The sequence below is a fragment of the Dermochelys coriacea genome, chromosome 3 (genome assembly GCF_009764565.3).
Source record: "Dermochelys coriacea isolate rDerCor1 chromosome 3, rDerCor1.pri.v4, whole genome shotgun sequence".
In the NCBI taxonomy this organism is placed as follows: domain Eukaryota; kingdom Metazoa; phylum Chordata; order Testudines; family Dermochelyidae; genus Dermochelys; species Dermochelys coriacea.
Genome location: NC_050070.1, coordinates 172395545 through 172410079, shown reverse-complemented (window position 1 = coordinate 172410079; position 14535 = coordinate 172395545). Strand labels below are relative to the sequence as shown.

Here is a 14535-nt window from a genome sequence, read left to right as displayed (position 1 = left end):
TTTGGTCTGACATCAATCCTGAGCAAAATAATGTTTAACCTAAATACGATTAAAAGTTAGCACCAAACAATATCAATAAAGAATATGTTTAATGGATTAGAACCGGCTAATTGATATATCTGAAAATAATAGCTGTCAGTGGGAAACCATCTTTGAATGGGGGTGTTTCTAATGGTATTCTGCAAAGATCAGCAGTAGGCCTGACACTATTCAACATTTTCATCAATGGTCTGGAAGTAAATATAAAATCACTGTGATAAAATTTGCAGATGACACAAAGGACAGGGCTGTGAAAGAGTCCTGAGAGCTAACAAATGTGACAACACTCTCGTCCCTTACACACTGATTAGCTGCCCCCCAGAGAAGACTTGACTAAGGAATGGAGTAAATGTAATCAGACTATGGACTGAGGGTGTTAAGGTCTAATCCTAGCATTAGCTGGGAGGGTAGTAAAAAAGCACAGGAGGGAAATGCAAAAGGAAAGAGAGAGAGGGGGCTAGCAGAGCGCAGGGGAAACAAATTCTCCAGCTGGCAAAATTATTTCCTCTTCCTCTCCCTGGAGAAAGGGCTGAGGAGTGAAGGACAGGGTAAGTAGAAATGCTGCATGGGGGCTGTGATGGTGTCTTGGCAGAGTTAACAAATAACTCTCAGACATCTGGAGACTGTTGGTGAGGGAAGGAGAGGAGTTTGCCCTGTTACAAGGGCAGTCATACATAGTAATCTGGAACACTTGGTAAGCTAGGCCCAATCAAACAAAATGTGTTTTAATACAGCCAAATGCAAAGCTATAGATCTAGGAACAAGGAATGGAGGTCAGACCTCCAGTTCTGGTGCCCACATTTTAAAAGGATGTGGGAAAAACTGAAGAGGGTGCAGAAAAACAGCTACAAAAATGATTTGAAGGGTGGAAAAAATGCCATACAGTGACAGCCTTTAAGAGCTCGATCTGTTTAGTTTATCAAAAAGAAAACAGAGGTGACTTGATTATACAGTGTATAAGTACTTTCATGGGGAGAACATACTGGACAGAATGGCTGGAAGCTGAAACCAGACATATCCAAATAGGAACTAAGGCACTTAAAAAACAAAAAAAACAAAAAAACCGAAAAAAAAAAAAAAACAGTGAGGATGATGTATCATTGGAGAAAACTAACTAGAGCAGTGGTTTTCAAACTTTTTTTCTGGTGATCCAGTTGAGGAACATTGTTGATGCCCGTGACTCAACGGAGCTGGGGATGAGGGGTTTAGGGTGTGGGAGGGGCTCGGGGCTGGGGCAGAGGGTTGGGTGCAGGAGGGAGTCAGGGGTCTGGGCTGGGGGGATGAGGGATTTGGGGTGCAGGAAGCGGCTCTGGGTTTGAGATGGGGGCTCAAAGCTGGGGCAGGAGGTTGATGTGTGGGATGGGGGCAGGGCTCTGGGTGCAGGCTGAGGATGAGGGGTTTGGGGTGGAGGAAGGGGCTCTGGGTTGGGGGGGGGGCTCAGAGCTGGGGCAGGGGATTGGGGCACGGGAATCAGGCACGGGCTTACCTCCGGCAGCTCCCAATCAGCAGCACAGCGGGGGAGCAGAGACAGGTTTCCTACTTGTCCTGGCACCGCAGATCACGCTGCACCCGGAAGTGGCCAACAGCAGGTCTGGCGGTGTCAGAACAGGCAGGGACTAGCCTGCCTTATCTGAACAGCACCGCCGACAGGACTTTTAACAGCCCAGTTGGTGATGCTGACCAGAGCCGCCATGACCCAGTGTCTTACATTCTGCAGCCCAGTACTGGGTCACGATCCACAGTATGAAAACCACAGAAGTGATGGATTCTCCATCTGTTGATGTTTTCATATCAAGACTGGATGTCTTTCCAGAAGATATGCTACAGCCAAGCACAAGTTATGGTCCAGTACAGAGTAAAAGGGTGAAATTTTATGGCCTGTGATGTAAAGAAGGTCAGACTAGAAGATTTAATGATGTATTCAGACCTTAAGCTCTATAAATAGATGAATATTGTACATCTCATCAGGCAGCCAGCAACTTCCATCTAGAGATTATCTTTTCATTCACATTTCAGAATGGGATAAGGGTTAGAAAAGAGAAAAATACTGTAGTACCATATGGTAAATATTTTAAAACTTAAGGGCCGATTCTGATATAAAACAGAAGAAACTCCACTGAGGTCAGTGGAGTTAGAGCAGTGTAAAACAAAGGTGAAACCAGACTCAGGACAGTAATATTTTCAAATATAACTGTATTTTGATGACACAACATTAGTTTCCATGAAAACAAATGGCAAATCAAAATATCAGAGAACTGGAAGCCAGAAAATCCCTCTCAGTAGTCAGTTCCGGCTGTCAGAGTCAGCTCTAAAATAATTATCCTTACCTTATGTTCATGCCTTTGACCCATCTCAAAGAGGATGGAAAAGCTGCTGACAGACAGCAGGCAGCTGACAGTGTAAGAGAAAGAACTCCCTCTTGTAGATTTTGGCTACAACTAGATGTGCCAGTTTCAAAAACCAGTTGCAAATTTTATTTATCCTTTGGCCCCTTAAACTCCCCAGGACTTCAAAGAGAAAAAGCATCAATGAAAAAAGTTTTTCTCCCTCTAAGGAGTCACTTTGCTTTTAATTGTCTTTATACTTGAAACCCTTTAAAATTTTATTTTAAAAAATGTTGAAATATTCATATCCCCATATATAAAATCAAGAACAAGTAGTGTGTGGTGGAATTATACTATGCACTGGGGCTTCTCGGATGATAGAAGATGCCCTTTGCATTTGTGCCTCTCAGTGCACCAGATGCATACATAGATAGCCACATGAGAATAAACTGCACATGTGCTGTACAAATAATATCTCAGAATATTTGCTTAAGCAAAGTGTCCTATTTACCTTTATCTCTGCTACCTTTGATTTCCTCTGCCAGTCCCATACAGTCAACATGTGCTCGTTAGAGTCATCAATCACACACAAATGAGAACCTGAATCCTTTAAAAAGAAAGCCATAAACAGTGTTGTCATATCACATTTTAAAATAGGATAAGGTACGATTTAAAACCAAACACAGCAGTACTATATTTCAAAATCACTAGAATGCACAAATAAATATTGTGTCTATATGAATAAGCAAAAGTTTAATATATTTTGATATTTTCCTTTATACTTGGAACTGTGAAATCTAAATTCAGCTTTGCATCATTTCCCAATAAACAAATGAACCACACTTTAGATTGTATTGTGAAAGAATTTGAAAGCAGGCATTGTCAAGTCGCTCTCACCACCACCTTTTAATACCTTTTAAACCCTATTGTTTGCTGTGTTGGAAGCATAAAATACAAAATGTTTTGTCATCTACCACACTTGTCCCTTCCCATTTGGAAAATATTTTCCTTGTCTGTTTCATATGGGACATGTAACTCTCTTGGTTCATTTCTTTAATTGTAATAATAATATTAACACTTAGCATATATATAGTGTTTTATATTTTCAAAGCTACGTATGCACAGCCAATTTAGACCTCACAGCAATAAAACTGTTAGAAGCTCCATTTTGCAGATAGGAAAACTGAAGCACAGAATACATTACCAAAGTAAGAGCATGTCTAGGTATCAAATTTAAATGTCTGTTCTCCCTCTGCAATAGCAGGCAGCTTAGCATTTAAGTTTTACATACTTTAAACAGTTTAAATGTTTTACAACAAGAAGTTACTGAATAAAAAGAATCAATGATCAACATAGTTAGGGACAAATTTTAAAAGACAGGCCCAGGATCCTTGGGGCAAAAATATGCAGTATTTACAAATGAACATGGGGGGGGGAAAGGGGTATTATTGTAGTACCATATAAAAAGCAGGCATTTAAGTAGCCATTGGTGAACAGATTTGGGGCCTTCTTTTTCTTTTAAATGTGGTTTCTATATCCTACCTACATTCACTAACAGATGATAATTTTCAGGTGGCTGAAATTTTAACCTTAAATGACAGTACAATTTCCCTTTAAAAGTGAATTTGAAATAGAATGCTAAGTGTACAAAACTAAACTAAGAGGCCTTATTCTTGCTTTGGTTACATGAGCTGCTCTTATTGGGATTAGTGGGATCTGTAGAAAAATATGGCCCTAGGGTATTTCCTGCTTATTGTCCCTATAAGGCACCATATGACAGCTATGTTTGGGATGTGAAATGCTTGTTTTTAAATTATGTGTTGTTAGATTATTATGGCTAATCTGAAAATGTAGCCCTAATTGGTCTAAGCTGTAGCTGCACAATGGCATTAACAAAAATGGATGCTGCCCTTACTGTTCTTCTAAGATTTTTTTGATGGCATTTTCTCTACTTCTTAGAAAGTAAGACTGAAAACTTTTAGAGGTGTAAGAGAGGCCTTTTAGAGGCTATGAATGTATGACATTGAAATTGCATTTTTACAGCTCTGTGGGCTATAATTGTATGGTATAACGAGCTGGAGGAAATAAATGGTGTTGTCTTAAACTGTACTATTTTGTTTCTATAATATGCCGGGGAAGGTGAACATTTATTCTTTTTAACAGCAAAGGTTTTTTTTGTCACTTCTTGAGGGCAGAGCTCAAACATAATTAACAATAATTTTAGCAGCATAACTAAGCACCAATTTAGCCTGTTTTATTTATTTAATTTCTTAATTGTGGGAGATTTTTTCTTTTAATTGGGGATAAAGGGAGATGACATCTTTACTGTCCTACATATGGCTTTGGCACCCTACCAGGAAGTCCTTATTCATACACGCTTATGGCAGGTGTGCTCATTTAAAAAACACATTATGATGGATGTGAGAGTTGAGAATGCTGCCACTGGATGATAATATGAATGGCCTGAAGGGAAGAAGTAATTTGGAGCCCTAGGTCCTTCAATTCTGTAATGATGGACAATGGTAGATATGAAAGAATAAACCACAGAGGACTAAACTAGGTGTTTGGAATTGGATATCAGCCCCCTGGTTTCAAATGGGGAATAATCTCAGAATGCAGAGCACTGGTTGGCAGGGACCTTCCACAACAGCTTCTGCAGTTTAATGACGAGGAATGAATGACACCCTAACTTTGCATGTATTACTGAAAACTTGCTGTGATACTGAAGAATGGTAATTAGCCCAGATATCTCCTAAGAGATACTAAATTCAATCTGAGGCACAGGCTGTCTGGGGTGGTGGAGTGGCTGTGCTTACTGTTTGTAATCTTAAACGCAGATCATCATCTCAAAATTGGGTATGTTTCAGCATGGTCAACTAGTGTAAGAGTCATAGTACAAGATAAACATGGGACTAAGTAGTTGTTTACAGCCCACCTTCTGTATCTAGGATTTCCTGGCTGAGTTCCCAAATTTGACCATAGAATCAATTTAGTCTTAGAGTCACTGAGGCTAATAATTCACCCAGGATCATGTCCACGAAAACAATGACTCTTCTTGGTTGACTCAAGATGTCCTGGCCTCTTACAACCACAGAAAAGTCACAGGTAGTTCACAGATTTACACAAAGCTGGTTGCACTCTAGATTTTATTTTAGGTATAGTACTGGTGACTTGAGGCTGGAGGAGTGCAGATTATACTTGGCTAGAGTAAGAACATGAACTTCAATTACTTTGAGGTTAGGCACCACCTTTCAGGTAGGGAATCTATTTTATTGTGCCACCCTGAGATTAATGGACCCAACCAGGTTTCTGAAATCTCTGGAGGAGATTATTATACAACAGATGGGCAACTGTTAATAGCATGGTGTGATTTTATGATGTTTTATCATCATCTACTCCTGCGCTGTTTCATACACACACCTTCCCTCCTAATCTTCTGAGCAGCTCACTTAGGTATTCAGATGATCTGCAACAGATTAAACATTCTGGGAGAGCTACAACGCAGGTGACAAAACCTGCATTCTGGAATTTTATCAATCATGACAAAGAATTTTGAAGTCTTATGCCATGGCCATGATGGAAGCAAAGAAACACTCTTCTCCAGCATATCATCATCTAGGAAGTCCCGATCAAAAGCATCATTCTGGTTAGTAGACCATCTGATTAATTTGATCCACCCCTACACACACCCACATGAGTGCGTCTCACTGTGAGGAATGTTCTATCCACTTTATAGATCAGATTGTGTTTGTCTCACCCTGATATAGAATTGTTTCTTATGAAGTAAACAAAGTCATCTCTGATTAGCTTCTTTGATTCAGCCAGACTCACTCCGTAAGGTTCTGCGGAGCAATTGGGAAGCTTTGGGCTGCAATTTGAGAAATACATTCCTGCTGGTGGGACATAGACTCTACTCTTGATGGACACAATCAATACCTCCCTAAGCAAGGGCAAAGTGCTAACATCTCTCAAGCAATCAATTGTTATTTCTTCTATTCAAGAAACTGCCTCATAATATTGATAATCTGGCAAATTATTGCTATGTCCTCTTTGAGGAAGATTATGACAAGGAAATTCTTCCATTTTCTGGATTTCCGATTACTGGAAACCCTTTCAAACTTTGTTTAGATCTGGCTACAGCTGAGAAGCCACCCTGACACAGGACTTTAGAAATCACTTTCCTCACTGACCTGGCAAGGTACACCAAAGGGTCTATATTTTTGCACAGGCTTTTGCCCAAATGAGAAGTAAGGGATGAGAGAATGAAAGGAATTGGAACAGGGAGTTGTTGGATTCTTTTAGTTCAGTATTTATCAGAATTTTCCCAGCTAAGATACAAAACCTAGGCATGGCTTCTTGCCATGAATTATCCACATTCCACAGTCTTTTATAGTCACAAAGAATTGTGCAATTGCAAAGAAACCACAGCTGATTTCAATAGCTGAGGATGGGGAAAACCTGATGGAAACAAATGGGTCACTGGGTCAGAAGACTGGTGGAGAGGAGGTAGAACAGGGCAGGGACTGCTGATGGGTGAGGGGTGGCTGCCATGGACTGCTTGCAGCAATATGAGGCCTGATGCGGGTGCTGGGTGATCAATGGGCTGCAGTGTGAGAAAGGAGGAGTTACTATTGGATAGCACTTCTCCCTTCTTCTCCCAACCCAACTGTACTCTATTCTCAGGTGATGGCAGCTGGCTTCCTCTTCTGTGAACAGAGATGGTGTTGAAGTGGGAAGGGATGGGGAGAGGGGATACCAGATAGAGCAGGACAGCAACGTCTTCTATTCCCCTTTGTTTCCCCATCTACAGGGCACAGAATTTTACTGTATTTGATTCTCAACCAGTGGGGTCAATATCCACGTGAGAATCACTGATTTGGACAAATTTTTCAGGGTGGGTGTACTTAAAGGAAACTAACTACTAATGTATGCATATTTGGCAAATCTTATGGGAAGCAGAATTATGATTTTGAAATGAAACATATTCCAGAGTTTAATATTTTCTCCATATTCAGCAGATTTGATAAGACTTTTTCCATTAAAAAAATGCAGGGCAAGTTGGACAAATGATTTTAGCAAAATCTGTATTTGTTTTATATAACAGTCAAAATTAACAAAATGAAACAGCTTGATATAGTTATTAACAATTTTTCTGGTCACAAGCTTTTGATGGCCTAGGTAACAAGACTGCTCGTATTTGGTCTAAATTTTTAAAACCTTTATGCTTGCCATTAAGAGGAGCTGATAAGACATTTCTTAAGCAGAGAGAGGTGCAAGCAAGGGGTTTGTTGTTTCCTGTCCTAGGATGAAACTCTAGTACGACACAGAGAGAAAATAAATACTTTGCATCAGAACTTGCCAAGATTCATCTTCATGAACTTCCTAACAGAAACAAATCTTTCAACATGTGTTGAAACAGAAATGCAGTATGGCCTTCTCAATTTCTATTCTATGTATTTCTTGTAAACTGTTTATTGGTTGTACTATTCTGCTGCCACTATTTTACATGTGTAACTTCCTGGGGGTTTTCCTAGAACTATTTTCATTGCTCTAAGCTGTTTTAATGCAATGTATTTAACTTTCCAAACATGCTTCAGTCCCAGGGTAGTTCAGCTAGAAAACCACAGTACATATAACACTTACAGGTGTTTCTGTCTGACTTACATACAGTATGGTAAATTATTAAAAAAATGCAATTTTTTTCTTACTGCTTTTGAAAAATCCAGACACCCCACTCCACGCTCGAAAGTGCCGAGGCCAATAACCTGCAGTGTCATCAGGCTCACTGAGTCCCATACTCTAACATGGGGCTGCAAAGGCTAAGTAAAAGCAATTTGATAAAAACTGTTACTGAAGGCTAAAATATCACATGCAGATTTAATCTTACATTAAGCAGATACTGACTTCTGTTGATGTCAACACCACGAATTATTGACCTGTAAAGTAAATATTGACTGAAGTGAAGATAAATAATTATACATTAACACCTTACATTTATATAGCACCTTTAATCTCAAAGGATTCTAGGCAAGATTTACAGACTTCTGTACAGCGACTGCTTTACCTATCACCTCTGGATGGAAACAGAGCAGTGTTGTCCAATTTAAAATGCAGGGCAAAATGTAAAATACCCAAGCCGAAATTTGGCCAATATCCTGATCACTTACTCACTCACTCACACACCCCCACCCACCCCCCCGCCCTGGGTTTTATCTCATGCCAAAGATGGCACATGCAGTGCATCCTAGTATCGAATCAGGTTAATGCTTCAGAATTGACTCAGGTTAGAAAGTACTGAATCACCTACACCCCTCTTCCTGCTGCAGCTTTTTCCATGGTGATGTTCCATCCAAGTGATATCCAGGCCCAAACCTGCTTGATTTCAGGTATTTGACAAGGCCACAGCCCACGATGGCTTAGTATGGCTTAAGAATAAAGTCAGTATTCACCACAAAAAGATAATAAATCATGATGTTGACAGAAAACAATTCTAAAAGGATTATTTCAACAGCCGTGCAATGGAAATCTTAACTGTAAACAATACCAACAATAAAATCACAATTATTCTTTGCAGCAAAAAATGGGATGAATTGCAAAGTCTAAGTATTGGTCTTATTTACAGTGCATATACTACTTGGACCATGTTCATTATAAAATTTTACTGTATGTCATACTAGCTATATTAACTCAGTAAAGATGAACTGATCATTTAAATTCCAACAGACCAGTTTAACAGCCATACGCAGGACTGTTTATGGGTACTCTCACTCAGCTGGGTAAACTTACTGTGCAGCTTGCCAAACCCTCAAGGCTTGCATAGCTCATGAAGTTAGGTATCCTTTTCCTTGAGGCCATAAGAGTACATGGGAACCTCTAGTTTGAGTCAGAATCTCTTTCCCTTGGGGAGAAGACTGACTAGAGTAAGTGTGGAAGTGCTATGGCCCTCTTGCACGGATTGCGAACTCCACATTTGTGTGGGAAAGAGAAGCAGAAATATGTGATGCATACCACACAAAAAAAGGCTTTATAAACTTCTGCTCTTTATAATGTGCAGTTGTGTACTTGATTTGTATTCATTTTCGTATGCTAGAGGAATTCACAATCACCTTAAAAAACAGGAAAAATAAATATTTATCTAAATGTAACACACACACAAATCATAAATAGAGGATCGAGGGATGAAAAGAATGAAGTATGTATGTTTTATCCTGATTTTCAAACAAGATACTATTCCTCAGCAGCTCTATTACTCACCCTTCCATCTTTATCCACTCCAGCTAGTTGTCCTGTTGCAATCCTAATTTTGTCTGGATGAACTGCAAGGCTAAGAAATAATGTCAACATGGAAGATATTTGTTAGGGATATTCCACATTCTAATGCCCTGCTTTTGCCATTACAACTCTTCGAAGTGAGATGTAATTTTGTAATCCTTTTATCTGTGTGAACAGATGTTTCACACAAAATATGCACACAGGAGCAAAGAAAAGATTTTGGGTAAAATTTTCTAAAGCGCTAAAGTGACTTAGGAGCCTATGTTTTATTTTAAAAAATGACTTAACTTAGGCTCATAAGTCCCACAGACTTTCAATGAGACAGTCCTGACAATTTTTGAGTCATACTACTTCAGGTATGTGTTATCTAAAGATAGTCACACTGGTGAAAATCCTTCATGTAGAAGGATAAATTGGTATAAGCCATGGTTTGTTCATGTGCATGTTATATTGCTTTCTAGCAGGTGTAAAACACCCCAGATACTGTAATTTGAAAGCACACTGCCTGTATCTGAGGCCCATAATCTGTCATCTTTGACTTAGTTCTCATCCATTTTCTCTGTAACATCTGTAAGATGAGAGAGCCAGTGGAGGGAGGCAAACAGAGGGCTGATGTGGTCAGAATGATGGATCAGTCTAGCACAATATCATGACCGAATGTAAAGGGGCCAAGATTGGAGGCATCAAGGCCATAGGAAGTGATTACAGTAAATAAGTTACAAAACAATAAGAGTCTAGACAACATATTTTTTTTGTCTGTACAGACAGAAAGACCACTTCACCAACACATCGAACATTCTTCTCACCTTTATGGCCTCCCACCAGATAAATCTACATTACTTTTCCAATAGAACATCTAATCAAAGTCAACCATTGCCTTTGCTCTGCTAAGGATACTAGCCTTCACTGTCTGCTTTCCACATGAGCATCTGTGTGCTGACTCCCAGGCTATCCATTAATCCTTAGGAATAACCCCCTTTCAAAGTTTGCAAAGCCACTACCCAACTTCATACTTTTGTAAATCCTCCTTAAAACCTACCTTTGCCATAATGTCTGCAAATCACTCCCACCTGGCTTTGGCTAGGCTGATGACCACTTTGACCACTATTCTGACTAGTTTATGCTGATATTCCTGCCTCTAGTACACTGCTCCCCCATGTCTGTGTATTCCCATCACTTTCTGTTTAAATCCAAGACTGTACAGTCTCTGAGGCAGGGACTGTCTTATTGTCATGTGTTTGTACAGTGCTTAATACAGTAGAGCTCTAATCAGGGCCTCCAAACACTACTGTGATGGAAAATAATAAAAATGACAAAGATGACAAAATAATAATAAAGCAACAAATGCCCCTTTAGTTTGAGGATATTACATGAATATGAAGTTGTATCACAATAAATTATGGTATAGTCACACAAGCAGGCATTTATAATCAGTTGTTATATACCAACCATTTAACACAATCTGTATGACCCAAGTAGTGTCGCTGAGTTCTCTCTTCATAGTTAAATAATACCACTATTGATGCTATGAAATATACTATTTCCCCGGTAGGAAGGAGGTATACGTTGGCTCGGCAATCTCTTCCACGATACCCATATCTTTTTTAAAAAGTCAAGGTTTTAAATAAAATAGCGTATGAGGATCAGTTTAAAAAGGCTTCCCTATGGAGTTCTCAAACGTTAATACCTTTTCCTTTTTAATTTCCCTTGTGAACCTCTGAACCAGATATTATCCTCATCAAGGAGCATTACATTTGCACCAATATGTAGCTTTAGCAAAAAATATTGCACATGCAAAAGAGTTCAGGAAACCAATATGCTATAAGTTGTGCCCATTAACAGAAAAAGAAAGCAAACAAAAATATGCAGAAGTATGAAGCATGAAACAGTGTCAGTTTATAAAGTGTAAATGTGAAATTTCATTAGATAATAAGAGCACTCACTGTACCGCCTTAACGTGTTTCACAGCAACAGAATTGCGTCAGACAGCAGACTTTGTACTTTTGCATTCCAGAGTACAAGTGTATCAGTTCCACTGGGCCTCTTAAAACAAGTGTGTGAAAATTCCAAATGCTCCTCAGGAAAAGGCAAGATACTGCAAAGCAGTTCCACCATTTGGGAAATGGAATTTTAAATATAAAAAGGTTGTTAAAAATAAGACCAAAGAACAAGATAGGGCTAGATAGGTACATTTACCCAATCCATATTAAGTTAAGGGTGTGGGAGATCTGGTGGGGGGGAGGGACCTGTGCTGATCAGGGGATACAGAGCCTTTACCGATTTCAAATCCAACCTAGTTCAGCAGTGCTTAAACCTAGTTACCATATAGCTGCTTGGTATCCTGTGTAAGGAGGTTATGTTTAATTAAATGTACCTATCTGCTCCCGTTTCAGTCCTTAGGTTCATTACATACAATTACAAATACTAACTTTACCAGAATATAAAACAACATCTATAAAACCTTAAGAACAGATTTACTAAAATACCTTCCCCACTAACACCCTGGCTGTCAATGACAACTTCCCACCTCAGCACCTGGTATCCCCCAGGAAAGTATGAAGAATATGCTGCAATAAAAGACCCATGGCACAGCCACAGCTAGCCCAGGTGAGCTGACTTGGGCTGTCAGGGCTTGGACTGTGAGGCTAAAACTGCAGTGTAGATGTTCGGGCTTGGGAAACCCAGGGGTGAGTCTCAGGCTATGTCTACACTACCATGGTAGGTCTACCTATGCTACGCAACTCCAGCTACGAGTAACGTCGTTGGAGTCGACATACCTTAGACCGAGTTACCATGGGGTCTACGCCACAAGGGGTCAATGGCAGAAACTCTCCTGTCTACTTACCTTATCTTCTCATCGGGGGTAGAGTACAGGGGTTGACTGGGGAGCGATCTACTGTCGATTTGGCGGGTCTTCACTAGGCCTGCTAAATTGACCACTGGTGGATCGATCTCAGAGCGTCGATCCCGGCTGTAATGTAGCCTCAGAGACTGGGCTCCAGCCTGAGCCTTTATATCTACACTGCAATTTTTAGCCCTACTGCCAAAGCCACATGCACCTGAGTGAATTGACTCGGTCTCTGAAACTTGGTACTGCTATTTTTTTTTATTGCAGTCATAGGCACCAACTTTCCCTGGTGCCGGTGGGTGCTCACGCCCCCTCTGCCCTAGCCCTGCCCCGACTCCATCCTTTCCCTGCCAGTTCCCTGCCCCCATTCCAACCCCTTCCCCAAAGTCCTTGCCCCAACTTCGCTCCCTCCCTGCCCCTCTTGGACCCCTCCCCAAATCCACGTGCCAGCCCCGCCTCTTCCCCGAGCACACTGCGTTACCCCTCCTCCCCCCTCCCTCCCAGCGCTTGCCACGTGAAACGGCTGTTTTGCGGCGGCAAGTGCTGGGAGGGAGGGGCAAGAAGCAGGATGCAGTGCACTCAGGGGAGGAGGCGGAGGTGAGCTGGGGGGCAGGGCGGGGAGCTGCTGGTGGGTGCAAAGCACCCCCATGGGTGCTCCAGCCCCGGAGCACCCATGGAGTTGGCGCCTATAATTGCAGTGCAGTTGTACCTTAAGAGACTCTTGCAGTGTTGCTCTGAAAGCCTCCAAAAATGGTCTCTGCTCAGCTAGGCAGGAGAAAGTGAAACTCAGAGTCAAAAGATCCTGCTCAGGGAATGCCCTACCACCAGCCCCTCCTTAAAAATAAAACCAGAGGGCTGCTAGGTTCGATAACAACTGTTGCTGTACCTTAGGAGGAGGGAGGTGATGTCTTCAACTGGCAGCCTGAGCTCTCTTCCTAGTGGACAGGCATATCGTTTACATACCGTTTAGATGAGGTTGCTAAATTATGAAAACTAAAAGACAAATGTTCTTACCCATTAAATTTACTTTGCCACAATATATTAAATATTCCCAGCAATAGTATTTTGTCCAACCAGACAGCTAGAGATGGGGAAAGGAAATTAACAGATAAGGGAAATTTTGGTCTGTTGATGGAATTAATGAAAATCCTAACAATTGGGAAGTGACTAGCCGCGAACTTCCAGAATTGATAGTGACAGACCAATCATAACATTATCTCTTTACCACAGTATGAAGAGTTCTGTTCTAAATGCAGTTTCGTGGGGAAGAGTAGATCTTTGTTGCCAAGTGTAGTAAAGGAGCATAATGATAAAGGTTTATTTGGATTGACACCTTTGAATGTTCAGCCTAGACCAGTGGTTCCCCAAATGGGGTTCGTGAATCCCTTGGGATTCACGAAATGTTACAGGGGGTTCTCGGGAAAAAATTCTCTAATGGCGGACAGAGCTCTCCCTCGGGACTTCCAAGCAGATCAAAGCAAGCGTATCTATCACAGTAAGGAGATTTAAAAGTCAAGACTCCTTATAAGAAACAGAAAGGGAAGTGGATATTTTTTGCTGTTTTTAAAATTAAATAGGCAGCTAGTATTGTTTTTAAAATTATTATGAAGAACAAGTTTAAGCTTTGTTGTAACCTCCTGTTGTTTGCCTGGACTGCTCAAGACCTGAATGCTTGTTTAGGAGGAACTCTTTGAGTTGGCTTCTTAAATACTTTCATACTGTTTCACATCTGATACTCCTTGTCTTATAAACAGGATTATTCAAAGTGATACAAGCTATGAAAGTAAGATCTTGGAAGAGTGTTGCTGTTTTCATAATGTAATAAAATAAATAGTGTGTAATAAACATGCCATAAAAACAAATTTTGTATTTCCAAGATCACTGCTTTTATAATTTATACTCAGGTAAAGGAGAAAATCCCTGGAAATATTCATTTTAAGAAGGGGGTTCACGAGACTTGACATTTTAGTGAAAGGGGTTCATGGGTTGTTAAAGTTTGGGAACCACTGACCGAGAACAACATTAGGGACCTAGCAGATCGGGCATTGAACG

At 40.6% G+C, this 14535-nt stretch overlaps 1 protein-coding gene across 1 annotated transcript in view; it reads right to left on the bottom strand.

Annotated features, from left to right (window-relative positions):
• The window catches only part of EML4 (EMAP like 4), a 253146-nt gene that overhangs the window by 49911 nt on the left and 188700 nt on the right, over positions 1-14535 (bottom strand). The window contains 4 exon segments of the mRNA XM_043511861.1: positions 2875-2970; positions 8072-8182; positions 9618-9687; positions 11085-11234. Of these exon segments, the coding sequence (XP_043367796.1) occupies positions 2875-2970; positions 8072-8182; positions 9618-9687; positions 11085-11234 (427 nt within the window).